At 39.4% G+C, this 19248-nt stretch overlaps 1 protein-coding gene across 21 annotated transcripts in view; it reads right to left on the bottom strand.

The window, feature by feature from the left end:
• The window catches only part of ABLIM1 (actin binding LIM protein 1), a 199922-nt gene that overhangs the window by 104429 nt on the left and 76245 nt on the right, over window positions 1–19248 (bottom strand). For all 21 annotated transcript variants that reach the window (XM_051801135.1, XM_051801131.1, XM_051801133.1 and 18 more), the window contains one exon: window positions 2378–2512. In XM_051801135.1, the coding sequence (XP_051657095.1) occupies window positions 2378–2512 (135 nt within the window). The remainder of the gene's footprint in view (window positions 1–2377; window positions 2513–19248) is intronic.

The raw sequence follows: 19248 nt of genomic DNA, 5'->3' as shown, positions 1-19248 counted from the left end.
AGCACACTGTTTGCTGCCTGGTCTGAATTACCATTCTCCTTCATGACTCAAAGGGTCTCAGCTGGCCTGATGCTGAAAATATCCTAATCCAGTGTCTTCTGTAAATTGAGACCACAACTCACTACAGGCAGAAACAAGAAAAGAAACAATTGCTGGCTTTGAACTGCTTAAGGATTATATTGCATCAAGTACTGCTTGAAATACAGCAACTGTAATAGAGAAAGAGATACACATTTCCCCAAGCATTTCAGAAATAGTGCAGATAGTGCTCCTTGCTGCCTTCCATGATAGGCTGATGCCATTCCAGTTTGGCACAGATGAAAGATGTTAATATCGAGGAGAAAGTTAAGCATTTTTTGAGTTATTTAGCTGTATTTAATTAAAAACCACAGGTAACAAACATAATTTCTTAGGTTCTAGCCATTCATTTTTCAACATGCAATTAACTCAAGTGACTTCTAATAACATAGGAAAACAGCTATTTCTATTTTCTGCTATATTCCATATATTCAGAAAGCAGAAGAACTCAGCAATCACACTACAGTACTATTCCACCCATGTTTAGAACATGAAAAATATAACTGAAACTCAGGAATTGGGCTTGAGGCACTTTACAAAGTCTGGATCTGCAGTACATGCACTAGATATGGACTTTCAGAAAAAGTAACAGGTGTAATAGAAGTGAAAAACTACATAATACAGATTCTTCTACTCTGTTTTAGTTGCTCAGTTACTCTGATTTGCTCCAGCACCCTTCTCCATGTTTGCCACCAGCTTGGCCACATTCACCTGGAGCCTGAAGTCCTTCGATTGTATCTCTCCTGTGCTATGCTGGAACTGAATCAGCAGGTGCTTCCCTTGTTCCACATGGGCCTGTGTATTTCTCCTTATTCTCACCTTTCATCCTACGTACTGCAGTTACTTAATTCAGCCAGTGCTGCATTGTTGTTCATTAAACAGAAGCTGTATGAAGGAGTCAGGATTGCCTCCTGCTCCAGAACACCCATCTTCAAAGGCCATGAATTCACAAAGCATAGTTCTATAATTATTTAACGCTTCATTAAACCTCTTTTTTGTAAAAAAACACAGTGAGTCTTTGTTGTGGTCACAGAGGGCTCGGTGGTATGAGCTGGAGCTGCCGAGAGCCCTTCAGGTCCTCGCTCTGTGCAACAGGTCGTTCTCTCCCAATTCCCAAGGCAGCTCCACAGCCCAAAGCCTTAGAACCCCTTTGAAGAACCAGGGCTGACAGGAGGCAAAGCTCTTCCCATAACACAGCTGCCTGCCATGCAGCTTCCTTACACACACAACCAAATTGGGCTCCAAAACAGGTGAGGCCTCCATGAAAGCATGTGTGCATCCTGGAAAATCCTAGCCAGCGGAGAGGGAGGCCCAGAGACTCAAAAGCATGGAAGACCAAGCTTAATTCACTGTCTGGGAAATATATGAAACTCATTGTCTACGTAGAACTGCATGAAGTAAATAAAACTGCAAATAAAATTAATAAGAGCTAAGTTTTTTTTTTTATTTCTTTCAGGTACAATTTTCTATTGTTTAGCTTGCACCCAGTGTACAGGAGAAAAGAACAAGAATGAACACATAAGTATTCAGAACAGAACGTGCTGTTCCAAGTCTTTGAGTCAGCGGTGCCCTGGCAGCCAGGAGGGCAACCATATCCTGGGGTGCATCAGGCAAAGCATGGCCAGCCGGTCGAGGGAGATGATTGTCCTGCCCTGCTCTGCTCTGGGGAGGCCTCACCTTGAGTGGCAATTTTCGTCACCACAATATAAGAAAGATATTAAGCTCTTAGAGAGCGTGCAAAGGAGGGCAATGAATATGGTGAAGGGCCTTGATTTGGAGCCGTGTGAGGAGCAGCTGAGGACACTTGGTTTGTTCAGCTGGAGAAGAGGAGACTGAGGAGAGATCTCATGAGGGGAAGAGGAGGGGCAGGCACTGATCTCTTCTCTGTGATGACCAGTGACAGGACTTGAGGGAATGGCCTGAAGTTGTGTCAGGGGAGGTTTAGGTTGGATCTCAGAAAGAGGTTCTTCACCCAGAGGGTGGTTGGGCCCTGGAACAGGCTCCCCAGGGCAGTGGGCACAGCACCAAGCCTGAGTTCAAGAAGCATTTGGACAATGCTCTTAGGAACATGGTGTGACTCTTGGGGATGGTCCTGTGCTGGGCTAAGAGTTGGACTCAATGATCTTTGTGGGTCCCTTCCAACTCATGATATTCTGTGATTCTGTGATTTTTAGTGGTAGCAAATTCATCCTCCCCCCCCATAAAACCAAATGTCTCATGTAATTCAACTAAATTGCAGATGTTTGCATACCAGTGCATAAATACACTCATTTCTAACAGATCAATATCCAGGTCTTACCTTTGCAGGTGAAGCATTTGATGTGGAAGTGTCTGGCCTGAACACGGAGTACTTCACCTTTACATGGCTCCCCACATTTATGGCAGTGGATGACTGGCTTTTCAGAGGGGTGGTGAGGCTCCTGAGGATGGGCCACTGTAAAACAAACAAACAAACAATATTTCAACCCAAACAAAAAGAATATTTTCTCCTGTACATAACTCTGTGTTCTCAGACACTTTTGACCATAATACAAATGTATCTGGTCCTATTTTAGGCTCATCTAAAAAGTCACCACCATTTTATTTAAATATAGTCTTTTCATAAACCAGTAGTTTAAGCCATTTACATCAACTACTACCTCTTTCCACTGAGGCTGCCATGGAAAGACAAAGAAAAACTGTCCCCACAGTTTCAGTGCCACAGAGCATTTCAGAATGCCTACAGTTTTCTATCCAAGAACATGAGTGTGTGCTTCTCCAACGGAGGAGCTAATTTAATCCAAGAAAAAAATATAATCTAAGCAAAAAGGATTAAAGGAAAGCAATGCCAAATCAAGTTCTGGGAAACCAGATAAACCAGGCATTCTATATGAAATGACTACAGTAAATATAAACTACAAACATCTCCTTTTTGCTACAGCAGAGACACAGGGAAAGCACTCCTGAAGAGAAAAGAAGACAACATTATTTGTTTCTACTCCCATTAATTCTAGCAGAAATTCCTCTCTGCATTCAACTTAGAGAAACTATGAGTAGGCAGAAATTACTAAAGTATATGCAATATAGTCAGGGAGACACAATTCCAGATAGTGGTAATCAGCCATCCAACTGTCCTTAGCAGAGCTTGGACAGGAACAGGAAAGGTTCATGTATTTCGTTGTCATAATAAAAGTTTAATTGCTCCACATTTGGCTTCTGTAAAAGACGTTTAACTTTTTCTTCAGATGTATCTTGTGGCATCTTGGGGCTCCAACAGAAATGCATGGCTGTAAACCAGAGCAAGATTTAACCTAAACTGTACCATTTGAAGTGGAAAGTATTACCCAGAATGTTCCCAAACAAACCTATGTTCCTTCAATTCTCCCTCCCACATCCCATTCTAGCAGTAGAAAGTTTGCCTCCTTCTAATATTGTTCTCAAACTAGTGGTGCTCATCAGAACATCTCAGAGAAAACATATCTCTACCCATGCCTCTGTCTTTTACCATTCCTGTCCTACTTTTCCCGGCCTGCGAAGGACTGAGTGCTGATACAGCTACATCCCTCTCACTGTCACTGGGAAGCATCTTCATTATTTTATCTTGGAGTTTTCTGGAGATCTTTTCCTTTCCTGATCAATTCCTGACATCACCCCCACCAGGACTATGCAGTTTTTCAGGTTGCTGCTTACACAGCAATAGAAGAGATACCTTGCTCATATTTACTACACCAGATTCCTCCCCTTCTTCAATGAATTCCTAGCAATTTCTAGACCCATCACTTCATGAATTCCTTCTATATTACTCTCCTACATAAATGCCTTAGTGAAGAACTGCTGCTATCATTCTGTATTATATAAATACAAGATTAATAATAAAAAGCCTAATATGTGATTAGGGGAGTAACAGCATCAAGAATAAGGAATAACAAATATTCTAAGTAATTTCTGTTATAAGTCCAGCCAAATTAATATGGTAGCTGTTTGTTCTTAACCACCACCACCACCCACACCTCCCACACCAAACTTCAAAGAAAATGAACAGCTGAATTGCTCTACTCAAGCTCAAAGTTTTTAACACCCTCTTCTCTGGTAGCCTCATTTCACCTATTTCCCTTGAGCAGTTACTCAGCCCAACCTGGTGAACAGAATGCAGCTGGTAATGCCAACCAGTATTTCAATTAGGAGCTCCAGTGAAGAGCCCAGTGAATGCCTCACCTTGAGTGAACCTCATCTAATAGTCTGCAGTGTGATACTATTTCTAGAGTGGAAGTTATTATTCTTCCAAACAAGACTATTGACTGGTAACCAAGGAAACACATAGATTATGCAATGAGAAAGAGAGTAAGAAAGAGAGAAGGAGAGAAAGAGAGAAGGAAAGGAAGAAAGTAGCAAAGAAAGAACCATAGAGACAAGTGCTAGCAAATTATATTATCATGAGGAAAATTCCCTCTCAGAACCAGATACCCTGAGATGGGCCTGATGCCAGCTGAAAAAAATTAACAGAATGGACTTTTAAAGTTGCTCACAAGAGGAACTGGATCAAGAATTTGGGAAAATGTTCCCCATGATTTATATGGTTAAATGTGAAATCTGCATCTGCAACATTCTGCTCTCTTCAACTCACATGTGGAGGACACTAACATTCTGCACACCAGGTTCCAGATCTTCTGCTATTGATCTGAAACAATCTTTTCTCTTTAGGAGAGTAAATAAATGTAAATAACACTGGTCCAGTGATGCAGCTTCTTTCCAGTTCTGCCTTTAAAGCCATTTAAACGAATACAAATACTGTTAGTTGCTATTTCCAGGTTGATCTCTTAAGTGAAGCTAATTATGGTGCTTGTCTTACTGGCCTGAATTTGGCACTGTAGGTCAAAACTGAGTAACTGAGTTTTGCCTTCCTGTAAGGAATTGCTTGCAAGCTTTTTCCTTTGGATATATGTAATACACACAAGGCTTTTCAGTGACAGAGGTGACCTTTTATAGTTACCAGTGAGGACAGAACAGGGATTTGAAGGAAAAAAAAAGTGAAATACCTTTACAAGCAGCTTACGGAAATGTTTCTGACTGAAGTCCAGCCAGCTTACTGGACATGTCAGTTGTGAACTGCCCTGGGTCTGAAAAGGTGAGCCAGGAGCTGCTTTCATCTCCTTACAGGGATTTCACATCTTGAGAGAGTAAATAATTCAGGCTCTGCCTGCATCAACCCTCTCCATATCAACTAAATGCTAGAGGATATGTTCTCAGGCATCAGCACTAGCAGCAATGATGCAATAAGGCAACTCTAGATCATGTCTAAGACAATAATAGACTCCAGACAGTATAATTAGCAATAGGACATTAATTTAGGATCTGGATAATCCAGATTCCAACCCCTGCTCTACAACAGGTATCTGGGCTCTTTGGATGACATCCTCTAACTCCAAAGGACTAAAGTCAGACAGTTAAGTTTATCTAAGTCTCTGAGCCTGGGACCTACCAGTTTAAAGTTAGGTTATTTGAATGTTTTGGTTTATCTGTGTTTCCAGTGTCTCTGCCTGTAAACTGGGTGTAACAGCACTGTTAACCTCACCCTGCTGTGAGAGTAAATACCATGACAAGGTTCCTGGGCGCTGAGATGGAAAGAGTTGCATAAGCATCTAAGACGTTAAGTCAGACAGTGGTCACATATGGTCACATCCATCATATTTCTGGAAGCAGCATTCCTTAGAAAGTGAGTGGACAAACACTAACTTAAGAAGCTGTGTTGCCTTTAATGAAGTTTCACATCCAAATATATCAACACTATGACTGCCTTCCCAGCCAAAAGAAATTAAAAGAACGTAAGTTAACAACTTTCTGAGGGAGAGATGGTACCAGAGCAACAGGTACTTGCTTCAGTACCGGGGCTGATGATTGTCTTCATATCATAAAGTGCATACTTACAGCATGGGTGTGCAACATAAACACAAGTCAGGTATTTGCCAGTTCCAGTAAAACGATGTGAGCTGATACTTGTCTACGTGCAAATCATGTCAGACACCAGCTTGGCTCAACCAGTAAAACAAGGTGCACAGACCACTAAACACAGTGTATCTACTGGCCTTGCTCACATCAGCAAGGTGCAAACACCTACAAACACAATGGATTTAGTTCCAAACAAATGTCATTCCATCACAAGTACCTGGACTACGAATTCAACTGATTTGTTAAACTTGCTCTAGTTAAACAAACTAGTGTAGTGTCTTCACTTGAACAAAGGAATGCTGGAAGCATGCACGCAGATCAAACAGATGCAACAATTTCTTTGAATGTTTAGTCTTATTTTTATTCTTTCAACACTTTTCAGTATGAATTTTTGAAAGCTACAGTACTTATAGAAGTCAAAGCTGTTATAGTCTTTACAATTACAAGAGATCAACATCAAAACTTTTCCAAATTTTCAAGTTGCTGTATAATATTTTCAACTTCCAATGCTGCTGGGCACAGGTCAGGGACATACAAAGAAGAATTTTTCAAGACAAGACAGGTGGAGACTTCCACTCCTGCTTTCAATACCAGCTTAAATGATTAAATAATTAATAATTAATGCTTTCTTAAACTCATTTAGGTTTCCAATAAGACAAATCAATGTCTCATTAAATATCCAATTTACCCAGAGTAACACGTACACTGACTGGGACAACTGGAAAGTCTGAATGACATAATTTAATTTGGGGGAAATAAAGAGAATATAAAAAAATCAATAGCACCTTCATCCATGAGGAAAACAGTCTCTGTGACTGGAGTATTGCTTTGTGCTAACATCACTAAGCATACATATCACCATGATTTTTGTCATTCCTTATGTTCCCTTGTGAATCATGCAATGTTGATTTCATTACATTTTGCAACAGCACTATATTGATGTAAATTCAAAGCAACTCTAACAGCTTGAGCATATTTGTTACTGCATTTTATCTAAACTTCTCAAAATAATCCCAGATCTGCAAAGAAACAATTAAAAAGAAAAGGAGACAGGAAAGGCCATTAACAACCCAATGTTCATATGAGAAACCAAAGGCATTTTCTGAGCAAAGTGAAAGACTTAATTTACTGTGTAAAGTTTAAAACTGTCCTGTTGGAGTGTTTTATGTAAAGAAGATCATTGTATGAGGGTTTAATAACAATTATATGTTTTGTTGCATCAGCCAGAAAAAAGAACCTCAGTTTTTGTACTGAACCTTTATGGAATGAAAATTACAGCAACTACCTAAAGAGACACAGTTGTTGAATAAAGAAAGCAATGAAAATAAATACTGCAGCTTGCTTTATTAATGATTCTCTCCCTGAACACAGAACTGTTAGAAATCAAAGGCTCAAGTTAAGTGACTCTTAGGTGCAGATTCTTGCTGGCAAGACTCCATGTATCTGCTGCAAGCCAGAAAATACCTTGCTTTTTATTGGAAGTCAGGATGAAGCTTCTGGGAAACACCTTGCTAGGCAAATGCTGCAAGGCAGAGGTCACAGCTAAATATGCTGGGTTCAGCTTTGCTCTAAACTGCAGTAAAAAACCACCTTCCTCTAAATTAAAAGAAGAGGAGGATATGGGCTATTGTTCTTTTAATTTTAATTTTTTTCATTTTCCCATTTGTATGAATACCTTCACAAATGAACCTGAAGCTATGCTCAGTCAACTCCAACCATGTTGTAGAATATGTAACTTCAAACTTTATGCTAGGAAATACAATTTCTATGGCTTACAGTTCCACAACCTCTGGGCTCTTTTGCACAGCACTGAGAACAGGCTGTGCCCATTGCAGCACGGGCAAGGGGGGTCCCAGCATTTCACAGCCATGTCCTTTGTATCTTGAGTGGCCTACCACAGACAGCATGCTCTGAAATGCTAACAATTCAACTGGCTGCTGTGTTTTCTTGGCTAAAGACTGAACTATTAAGAAGGAAAAAGCAGAAATGTAATGGTGTGGAACTTACCACTACTAAGTTTTTTGCTAGCCTGTTTTAAATTTCCTTTCCTTTCTGCTTTCAGGAATGAAAGTAAGATGACTGTGCTAGAGATTGCCAAGGCAGTCAATGCAACCAAATCATCCTACAGACAATTCTCTCTGCCATCTCTTCTCTCTCTGTAATACCTGACATGGCTTTGGAGGCTATAATTTCTTAAATTAATTTACAGGATTTGCAGTTCAAAACTTGAAAAATAAAAATTCCCTCAGTCTCTGATGCTGCCAAGTGGCTGCAGTGTTACTTCAGCTGGGCAGCTGCTTGCTTGGGACAAGACAGAGGAAGTCAGGTGGGCACTGTGCACAGGATAACACTGTGAGAAAATCTGTCCTGGGATGAAAGATGCTAGAGAGACAGTAGAGGATCAAGTTCAAGAACCAAATCTGCCTTATCGCTTCTTCTCCATGCTCTGTTGTAAAGAGGGGAGAAGTAATTTTCTCCCACCTTTGTGTTTCTCACAAAGGTGACTGTCTGTAACCTCTGGTTTGTAAAGCTTGTCTGTCTATAACCAGCACAGTCTCCAAGGAATTCCTCTTTTGTAAAAGCCCAGCACAGTGGAGACTGGAGGATTTAGTGAAATACCTATTGAAAGGAAGGGGTGAAAAATGCACTGTCATTTTGCTTATCTGCAGAATGTTCTTGAATCTCAAATCTATAAGAATCCTATCAGCTAAGGTGACCAACAGTCACTCAGACTGAAATCAAACCTCCCAGCTGTCAGAGACTGATAAAAATGTTACTGCAGTCATTAGCCACAGGTATCAGAGAGGGATCTTCAGGAATTCCAGGAAATCCTGGAAGGAGGCACTCCCATAAAGAGATACTAGTGAGGTGCTTGCCTACACATGTAAGAAAAAGCCTAAGGGAAAATCCTAGACTGTAGCTTGCTCATGCTACTGTCATTCAAACCAGATCTGAAGAATCATTATAAAGCTCTCTCTTCCTGTAAATTTATCTGCCTTATTCCTACAGTGTGCCAATTTGTCTTAAAACTAGTTTTGCTGTCTATAGATATCTAGAGTAGCTATTTTTAAAACAAGTCAGAAAAAAAATAAATCTTAAACTTGGTAGTTTTTTGCCATGATTTTTAAACGTTTTCTCATATTTTCCATAGAAACCTGTGTATTATTCAATTATCAGCATAACACAGGCTTCTCAGCCTCAGTTCTTCAGCTAGAATAAACAAAGTACACCAGAGCTATTTATCCTCAACACAGCATCTCATGGTCAGACATGAGGCTGATTGCAAGGTAGTAATGAACAGACTGGTATCAATTCTTTCCACCCCATCCTTCACAACTCTTGTCAGGTTCTGCAGCAACTAAAAGATTTTCACAAAACAGAAGACATACCACATGTCCACCCTAGGGGTGCATTGCTACTTTGAAAAATGTATTTTTTTAAAGGAAAAACAACCTATAAAGACATTAACAAGTATAACTACATAAATTAGGATTATAGGTTAGGGTTGTTCACAACAAAAACATTTGAGAAAAAGTTGTAAGTAAAGATATCAAAATTTAGTTGCATGAAAATAGGATGTAAAGGTTTCAATACCAGAAACCAAATTTTAAAAATAAAAGATGAAACATATATAATTTTTAAGTAAGAAAACCAGTATTTAAGTATTGTCCTATTTTTAGATATGCATAACACATGCATGGAGCTAATGCAGCTAACAGAATTAAATACAAAAATTTAGAGATACAAGTGCCAGGTAATAACCCAAAACATAACTGTGGCTTAAAATCCATGTGAGATGACTCCTATGTTATTTACAAACAAAAATAAAAAGCTTTGTGCCACATACATACAAATATGTAAAAAGGCTAGGAAATAATGAGTTTTAAAATACAGCAGGAAAAAAAAATACCATTTGTTTCCTAGTTTCAGAACACAAGTGCAAACATGCTTATTTTCTCTGCTCTTTTTCCTGCTGTTTCCTATCCTCCTCCCATCCCTCCCTGCTACCTAGAGCTTTGATACCACAATTAATTCCCCACAGAACGGCCTACAAGATCAGGCCCTAAGGCCTCAGCTGTATAAAGATTTATGCATATGAATGGTTCAGTATTAAGTAAAATATGTAACACTAGCACTTGCTTGATCCTCTCTGAAAAGATCGCCTACAACATACACAAAAATAAAGAATGCAGCTGTGATGGTTCTGCAATTAAAATAAATGTGTTTGATGGATCCAGTTTGCCATGCTTTTGATGGTGATTGAGAGATTAAGAAAATTTGGCTGTGTTTATGTAAGGGTTATAACCTTATCTGGACATACCACAGCTTCTGATAGTCTATTTAGTGCACAATTTCCACAGTTTCTCAGTGACAAAGCATAAATCTTAACGGGTCTTAGTAGGCCCTTTTGCCTAACTATCCAGTAACCTTGGGATATCCTACTCTTGCTTCAAATTCAGCAGCAGGAGCCTGAGTGCTTTCTCAGTTTGTTAGGTAGAAACACACCCCATGGCTAACTCAGCACTCCAGTTAAACTGTAGCAGTGTTATTGATGCTGTTCCCAATACAAAAGCATCAGAGCCTATTTAGAAGTATTTGTCATTCTCTATAACAGCAACAGTCAGCAAATGAAGGAGCAACTTCTACCACATCTGTCCACATGTGTTTGCCTTTGATTACTTGGTAGGTGAACAAAAAACATTCTAAAGCATCATCTATACTGCAAGAACAAAATGACTTGGTAAAATTATTCCATTTATATTTGTTACATGACATATCTTACACAACAATTATTGTGTAAGAAAAATTATAATCCTTTCAAAGAAGAGTCATGGACAGCTTGTTAACTGAGTATTATCAGGAGTTGTTTTAAGCTTAAATAGAAAAAGCAATAGGGAGTTTTAAAACTATTTTCAGTAACGAAAAGGCACTAATCTTCCAATGAAGTATGCAGCAAATTAAGACATGCTGAGAAACAGACGATGTTCAAACAAATGTTGACTAAGCCAAGTCAGTCTTTGAATCAAACCTCCATTCCTGCATTACTCAATGTGATTATTAACAGATGGATTACCAATTAGTGGTTAGCAAACCAAAGGGAAGAAGTACAAAGTGAATTTTTTCTGCTATATTTCTACATCAGTACAGAGTAATTTTTCACAAGACAGATAGTGATACAAATTGGGTGATAAGAAGACAGTGAACCCAGACTCTTATCTGATGTTCTGAGAACGCCCTTATCGATCTTCATCACATCCACAAAGGTTCTCTACACTTAGTTACACAACCAACTTACTGAGGGACGGTACTTCAAGATAGTCAACTCACCCTTCAAAACTCCTTACTGAAGGGTTGGGGGATCATGCTAAGCATATGCTTCTCACACCTAACACTTGTGAGTCTAACATGTAGCAACTGTTTATCAGCCTTGTAAATGGCAAAATAATTTTGAGTTACGCCTTCAACACACCCACCATACATGAGAAAATCAGTCACTATTTCGAAAGAGTGTTTTGGTTGGACTTTTTTCTAACATAGGACAGGGGTAATTGGAAATTCAAGAGCTCCTCAGAGTACTCTGAGCGACCATCGCATACACATCACTTGATGTCCCCATCAAAACCTTACTGACAACAATGAATAAACACAAGTGTCAAATTATTCACTGCAAATCCTCAAGGATCCTCAAGGCTGCATGAAAGCAAGTTGCTGAAATTAGCAGAAAAAAATGATTTCTTTTTCCAGACAGCATGGAAATTCTGGGTTACTGATGACTGGTGGTTACCCGTAATAGCACTCAAATGTCAAACAGGCCCCTCAGCTACCCAAACAACAACAACAAGGGGATTCCAGTCCGCAGCAACAAACTCGTTAGAGTTCCCCTACGTTTCCTTTTTTCAGGCTGCAGGAGTATTCCTTACAGTAAAATGAATTAAATTCCCTTTTGAGGTAAGTCAATATAAAAATGCTAATTTTAAAAAGCCAATTCTCCCACTGTTTACCCTGAGATTATCTGAAGAGGAACACTGATCTACTTAAGTCAGTGGTCTCCCAGATCCTTTCAAAACAGAATCTGTAGTAAAATCTCCCCTCCCTTAACACCATGAACTTCACCAAGAGTTTTGTACAAGACCCTTGCAGAGACCTGTCCTCAGCTAACACTTCTAAACCATGGAAGCTCTGTGCCCCATACTTAGAAACTCTCCTTCAGTCAAGGATCTTGTAAATGCCCACCATTCAGTACATCCCTCACTTCTGGCATTTCTAAGGGTTGAGCTAAACAGCCTCAAACTAAAACTAGACACCCACATTCATGAGCAACATACCTCTCTACATGGCTCCTGACTCCCAGGACAGTTTGCCACATACAGAGCTGATAAACCAGACATTTCAGAGGCCCTGCCTTGTGCTCAACTGCCCACGTTGGCACCTGGACCTTATAAACATTGGCAGCATAAAGTCAGTTTCTTGAGGGATATTATTTCAACAATAAATAACAATGTGCTATTAAAGTCCAGCAACAGGATGAGAGGACATAGTCTTAAGCTGTACCAAGGAGGTTTAGGTTGGACATTAGGAGGAATTTCTTTGGAGAAAGAGTGATGAGACATTGGAATGGGCTGCCCAGGGAGGTGGTGGAGTCACTATCCCTGGAGGTGTTTAAGAAAAGAGTGGACATGGTGTTGGACTTTATGATGTCAGGAGTTTTTTCCAACCTTATTGGTACTGTGATTCTGTGATTCTGTAACTTTTAACACTCTATGGTAGATGGACTATCACAGAGAAAGTACTGACCAATACAGTGCTCCTGAATACAGCCTGTTCCTCTGGACAGCACTTTGAGTGTTGGATAGCAAGTAGGCACTCTCAAATCTATCAAATCCTGTTTTCAGGTGTCTTTGCAGAAAAGAAAATAGATATGCAACTGCTTCTTTGATAAAGAAGTAATTTATTGACTCTTGTTTGGTCCAGCAGTAATAAAAAATAACCCTCACTAGTCTGCAAGGCTGTACTTATATTTAGATCACTTCCTTAATGTGATATAATTTTAAGATCCTGCTTCTGAACAAGATGCTGAAAACAAAGTTCCATAATATTGCCATGTAGCTTATACTAACATCTGTGATACTGCAGTGGTGCTAATAGCAGTGGGAATTAGGGAGCTACCCACCCTGTTGACACTGTTTATAGAACCTTGCCTATTAGTCTCCTGCATGGCATAAAAGCAACAACATTTCACTTCTGAACAGCTGGCACTACTTGATTTGACCCTCATTTTAGCACTTGCTCCTCACTCTGCAGCTTTGAGGGGATTCCTTAGCTTTCCTGCTTCTGTTTTCCTGTCTATATGGAATACAATAATAGGTAATGTACATGATGATCTACACAAGACTTCTGTCATTTATGGGTTTTTTAGCACTTTAAGATAAGTCCATAAAAAATCCAGAATTATTTATCTCATTGTTGTCTCTTACACAACAATGCAGCTAATACACAACACAAAATGATCATCATTAATAAAATGCACGATTTTGCTTCAAAAACATCACAAAATTTCAATAAATGGAGTCCAACTTTGAGAAGACACTGAAACACTCACTTAGCTTTAAATCCCAGTGATTCAATTAGACTCAACAAGGCACTCTGCTGAATAGAACAGGCTTAAGACAATGCCTAAGTGTTCTCCTCAGCCAGATCCCTAGTGAGTCTGAAAACTATCCAAGCTGAACGAAGGCAAGGATTAATCATCCTTCTGGGGATACTGACTATCCTCTAGGTGGAAAATCGACTTTGTTATAAATAATCCTTTTTAAATTAGTTATGGATTGCCCCCAGAAACAAACAAGAAAAAAATCCTGTTCCCACCCAAAGGGCACGGCACATTTTGATTAGTAGAACTTGGTCTTTTCCCCTGGTATACATTAATTTTTCCAGAAAAAGAATTGACACTCCTACAGTGGCAGGCCAAATTATCATCCTAACCTGCAAGCTCTTTCCTACCAAGATTCCTACCTCCCCTCTGGAAAAATATTTCTTTAGCTTAGTGTATTTTAAACAATTTCACTTTGCCAAGACTCTACCTTTAAAAGCGGTGCCTTCTGAATTCTCATCCAAGGAAAGCAACCATATAATTTCCAGTCTAATCAATTGTATTCACCATAACCAGCAGGGCTTCAATAGGGAGGGTGCTGCAGTGGTGACTTGTGTAGGAGGTAGCCAAGTATGGGATTAGCTGGTCACAGCTGGGCCAACCAACTCAGCAATTGGCAAAATTGATCCACTGCACTTCAAAACAGAAGAGCAAACAGCACCTCTGCAAAAGCCTATACATACAAACAGATGGCAAACATGGAAAGGACAAACAGCAGGAGATGCAAGAGAGATACCAGAGCACCAGGGATGCTGCAAAACAGAGATGTATATGTATACATATATAAACCTGAATATAAGGAAGAACTTTACTGTGCAGGTGAATGTGCACTGGAACAGGTTGCCTGGAGACATTGTGGAGTCTTCCTCACTGGAGATATTCAAGACCTGTCTGGACACAGTCCTGTGCCATGTGCTCTGAGATAACCCTTCTTGAGCAGGGAGGTTGGACCAGATGACCCACTGTGGTCCCTTCCAACCTGACCCATTCTGTGACTCTGTGAGACACAGGAGACAACGCCAGGGCAGAGAAGACACGAAAGCACAGCTAAGAGAGAAACAAAAATTATGTCAGGGCAGGAGGGTCAGCAGGGTTGGAAGAATGCTGAGGCAAACTAGTTGTCCCAAGCATGAACAGAGAAGAGACTCAAGAGGAGGTACAACTATTAAAGGACTGCAGGCAGCAGAGGAACTTACGGAGAAATAACTGAGTAAGGAAAAAGGAGCAACAGAGGACTGATATCAGTCTCCTGCACCACCCTTGCCTCACCAAAGGCACTGAGTATAATGTGTGACAGGGACTGGAGACCAGCAAGGGGAAGGGGGAAATGTCCAGAGAGAAGCTGAGGTGTGCTTCTCTGAGCATGTGTTGGCTTGCTTTTATCTTCAAAACCAGAATCAGTAATTAGAACTTTATAAATTGTGAAAAAAAGAAATTGATTGAATCTCCCCTACTGAAAACGGGGTTTTTGGCTCACAACACTCATTGTTTCAGATGGAGGAACAGCTAAACTGCCTCTACTGCTACCTGAACCCAGGAACTCTGGTCTTAAATTTAATTACTAAAACCACTAAGCCCTCCCCTCCAGTGAGATCAACAGCAAAAGTTGTCCCATTTCTCAGTATAAACAAGCTGCCATCACATCTTCAGAAAGCTGGCTCCTACACGCAGCTAGGATGCAAGGAATGTATGGAATTCCACTACTGGGAAGCGATCAGACATGGCAGGACTGCACACTGTGCTTGCCCAACTCTTAGAATATGAATATTTGTACACTCATGAACTAAGTACTATTAAAAAAAAAAAAAAGAGTAAAATCTCCAGTAAACATGCAGTGCCTGAGCTGGCATCTCCTTGGTTATTTTCTTTCTCTCAGTATCAATGCTGCACACCAGAACTGCAATTTGAAACCTAATATTAAAAATAAATTTAGAAAGAGAAAGTACAGGACAAGTAATACCATAATTTTACCAACTGAAACATAATTCTCTTACAGTTGTTTTGTCTTTAAAAAGTAATAAGATGTTTATAAGATACTCACATAGCACTGGATTTTTTTTTGTACAAGCAGAAGTAGTTAAATCCCAAGACTACGATTTCCTTGTCACAGCTGTGAAACAAAGTAAAAGAAACTCTCTGCTCCAAAGACCTCTAATTCAAATAATCAAGGCAGACAAGAGGAATGTTCTTATCCTCATTTTAGAGATTAACACAAGGAGAGATCAAATTACCTCCCCAAGGTCACCTTAAGAGCCTCTGAAGCTGAACTGTTCTACAGTTCAGTACTTTAACTACAAGAGAATTTTTTTAACATCTACTACTATGCATATTTATAAAATGCCCTGTGGCTTGTACAAGGTAGTACACTGACTTAATCAAAACAAAACCCCAAATGCCCAGCCCCAAAAGCAAACTGTCAAGCAGAACTAAATCTGAAACTAAGTAAACCGAAGCAAAAAAATAAAATAAAACTCCCCAGCCCTTCCTTTGCCAATGTGTGATTGTGTAATTTTGCCATGTGCTCCAAAAGCAACAAACTTGGAGCTTATCCCAGGTCACCTGGGGTTAAAAGTTCCAAAGTCATGAGTTCAGATCAAGACTATGTTTCATTAACAATCATGACACTGAGACAGTTTTAGGACTTAAATCCCATTATTCAACATTTTCTTGATTAACACAGGGAATAAAAGTTAAGACTGCAAACACAGAGAACACCAGAGAGACATTGTTCCCAGTAGAGAACGCCTTTAAATTAGTAGACAGGTACCATTTTGCATGCTCTTCAAGGAAAATCCCATCTAAAGCAGGTCCATTTACCACAAAAGGAAAATATTAAAAGCTCCTTTGGAGATTCACAGCTCTTAGGATGGGCAAATGGAAGAGAAGAAGGCTGGAGCTACTGCAAACATAAAAACAGTCCCCTTGGTCATAACCTGGAGGAGTATCGGTACCACGCTTTATCAAAAGTATGAAGAAAAAAACAACAGAAAATTAAATCTCTCTGCAAGACTGAACTAGACCATCGGTCAAATGATCCAGGAAATACAGTTATCATCTTGGTGAACTGCATCTTCTGCCTCACTTAGTAGAAAAGCCAATACCAATTGAACATCCACAGAGAAAGTTGTGAGAACATGGAAACATGATCTAGCTCTCTGCAACTTGGTACCCAGTAGGTGCCAGCACCTTCCCTTAACTGAATCAGTATGTGAAGAACAGAAATCATAAAGCCTCTGTATCTGCTTCCTTAATCCAAAAAATCTTCAACCCTTCCTCTTTTCTCCTTTTATCCTTCAAAGCATGCAGAAGTCTGGCATGAACAGCTACTAATCCACTTTCATAGGTTTGCCCATGGATGATCCAGCCCAAGACCTCATCAGGTACAAAGCTGATTACCAATATGCTTTCACAGACTAGCACTTGAATGCTAGGACAGTCTTCTTATCAAGAAATCAAGAATCAGGGTTAAATCCTTGGTTTATGTCAACTAATGAGGGTAAAAATGAAGCTGCAACACTTTTATCACCCAGAAACCTGGCTAGCAGGCTTTCAACTCACACATTGTCCTCAACATAGAAGCACCAAGAATGCACATTATTCAATATGTGGCTTAAATTGCAGAAGAGAATTAATAACAAGATACACGTATGCACATGTAAACTTTCTGTTAAAGGATATAAAGTCACCCTTGGATGCAACACAGTGATAATAATTTAGCTCAGTAACTAGATAATAAGGGCTCATAATTGGAAATAGATAAGTACACAGTCAGAGACATGAAAATGTGGTATCAGTCAGACATAATTTAGGAAGCGCCATTTGGTGTCAGCAGAAAACACCCTGGCCTCAGGATTTTTTTTGTGTATGCACTAACCAGGCAGACACTGAAATCATTCTACAATATGAGCATAATGAAGCATGCTAATTTGCTAAAAACTGTTACTAACCGTTTTGCAATTCACTGAGTTGGAGTTGGATTTTTCTGGTTGAAACCAGCCCCTCCAGTGCCTAGTTAACATGTTTATGAAATGACACTGGACTGAATGCATTTTCAGCCTGTTCAAACAGCAGTTCAGGCAGTGGCTGGAAGGGAGGGTACCAGCTGTACTGCACTGACTGCATTTTGCAAGAGTATCACTGCAGAGAGTGACATTTGTAGCAGTAACTCCTGACCTGCCGACTAAAGGAGAGGGGAAAAAAAAGAAAAACAAAACAAAACAAACCCAAACAAAACAAAAGAGGGGGAAAAAACAAGCAAAGGAAGCAAGGAAGAAATGAAAGGATTAAAAAGAAAAAAATGGAGAAATTATTTGGAAGTAATACGGTATAAAATCAAACTACTTAACAGATACTATCCTTTCTCACTCTTCAGCCACAAGATACGAAATATCAGTAATTGTACATCAAAATTAAAGAGGGCATTTAGTTATTTTAGTCCATTATCTGTGTGAACAGGAAAAAAAATATTTATATCCAACATCAATATTAATAGCCATTGTAAATAATGCATTAAACTTGGTGGGGAGAAGGAAATGAAGCAATTTAAACTCAAGTCTTTTGCAGATTTTCAACCATTTATTTCTCACTTTTCTAGGAGGCTTTTTGCCTTGCATTTTTTACAAAAATAACAGGCTTGTTTTAATGTTGTTACTGCTATATGACAGCTTTCATGCTGTAAGATTCTAATACTGTATTTACAGAGCATTCCTAAGTACAACCCCCATGTAACACAGGGAACCCAACCGAGCACCAGCTGGGGGAGGGCACAAAAACATATATAAGGATCAAACCTGAATGCTAGATGTATTTTATGTACACTTCAAGAAAATCAGCATCCCTATTTTCAAATGCATCTTAGAAAACTAGCAACAGTTATGATAAGCTGAATGATAACACACTCATTTTTCTGAAAAGATGATTGACATAGTTCATTCAAATGACTGTGAAACCTGCAGTTTCAAGGATTTGGGGTGAAACTGCTACTTAAACCATCCTGGTATGGCTTACTGATATTGGTAGGAGGTCAACAGTTCATGATTGACATTACAGAAATGATCCTGTAAATCTGAAGCAATGGATCCTAAACCTACTAAGCAGTCAATAATATTTATGCTGCTTTTCATCAACAAAAAGTATCAACAGACTGTACAATGTTTATGACATAGCATGGCAGGCTACTGAAGCATTTGTCCTGGTCTCCTCAATCTAATCATCTATGAAGCTAATTTCACTCTTTTTTTTTCATTTACAACATTTAAAAAAGTCTCAATGTGGGTGTTCAGACTTGTAAAACTGCCCACTTTTTACTCAGCATTACTGCTTCTTATTTTGGTTTCTTCCCTCGTTTGAATTTAGCCCACATTATTTTTTACAGAGTCCTCAAAAGTAAAGAACACAGACCCTCCTCTTCACAAAACAGCGACTATGTCTGAATCTATCTGTGATAATGTAATGCCCCAAAACCACATCCAACCCACTACTCAAATACAACTCAGAATGTATTTCACTTCTTCATAATATGATATAGACCACTAATACCACAAGGAAAGATCCCATTTCTAAATTCTTTAACTAGCAAATTCTTATGTAGGAAG

Source organism: Manacus candei, unplaced genomic scaffold (assembly GCF_025592945.1).
Source record: "Manacus candei isolate 608988 ecotype Guabito, Panama unplaced genomic scaffold, ASM2559294v1 h1tg000050l, whole genome shotgun sequence".
Lineage (NCBI taxonomy): Eukaryota > Metazoa > Chordata > Aves > Passeriformes > Pipridae > Manacus > Manacus candei.
Note: the sequence above shows the minus strand (reverse complement) of the source record. Positions and strands in the feature narration are given on the sequence as shown.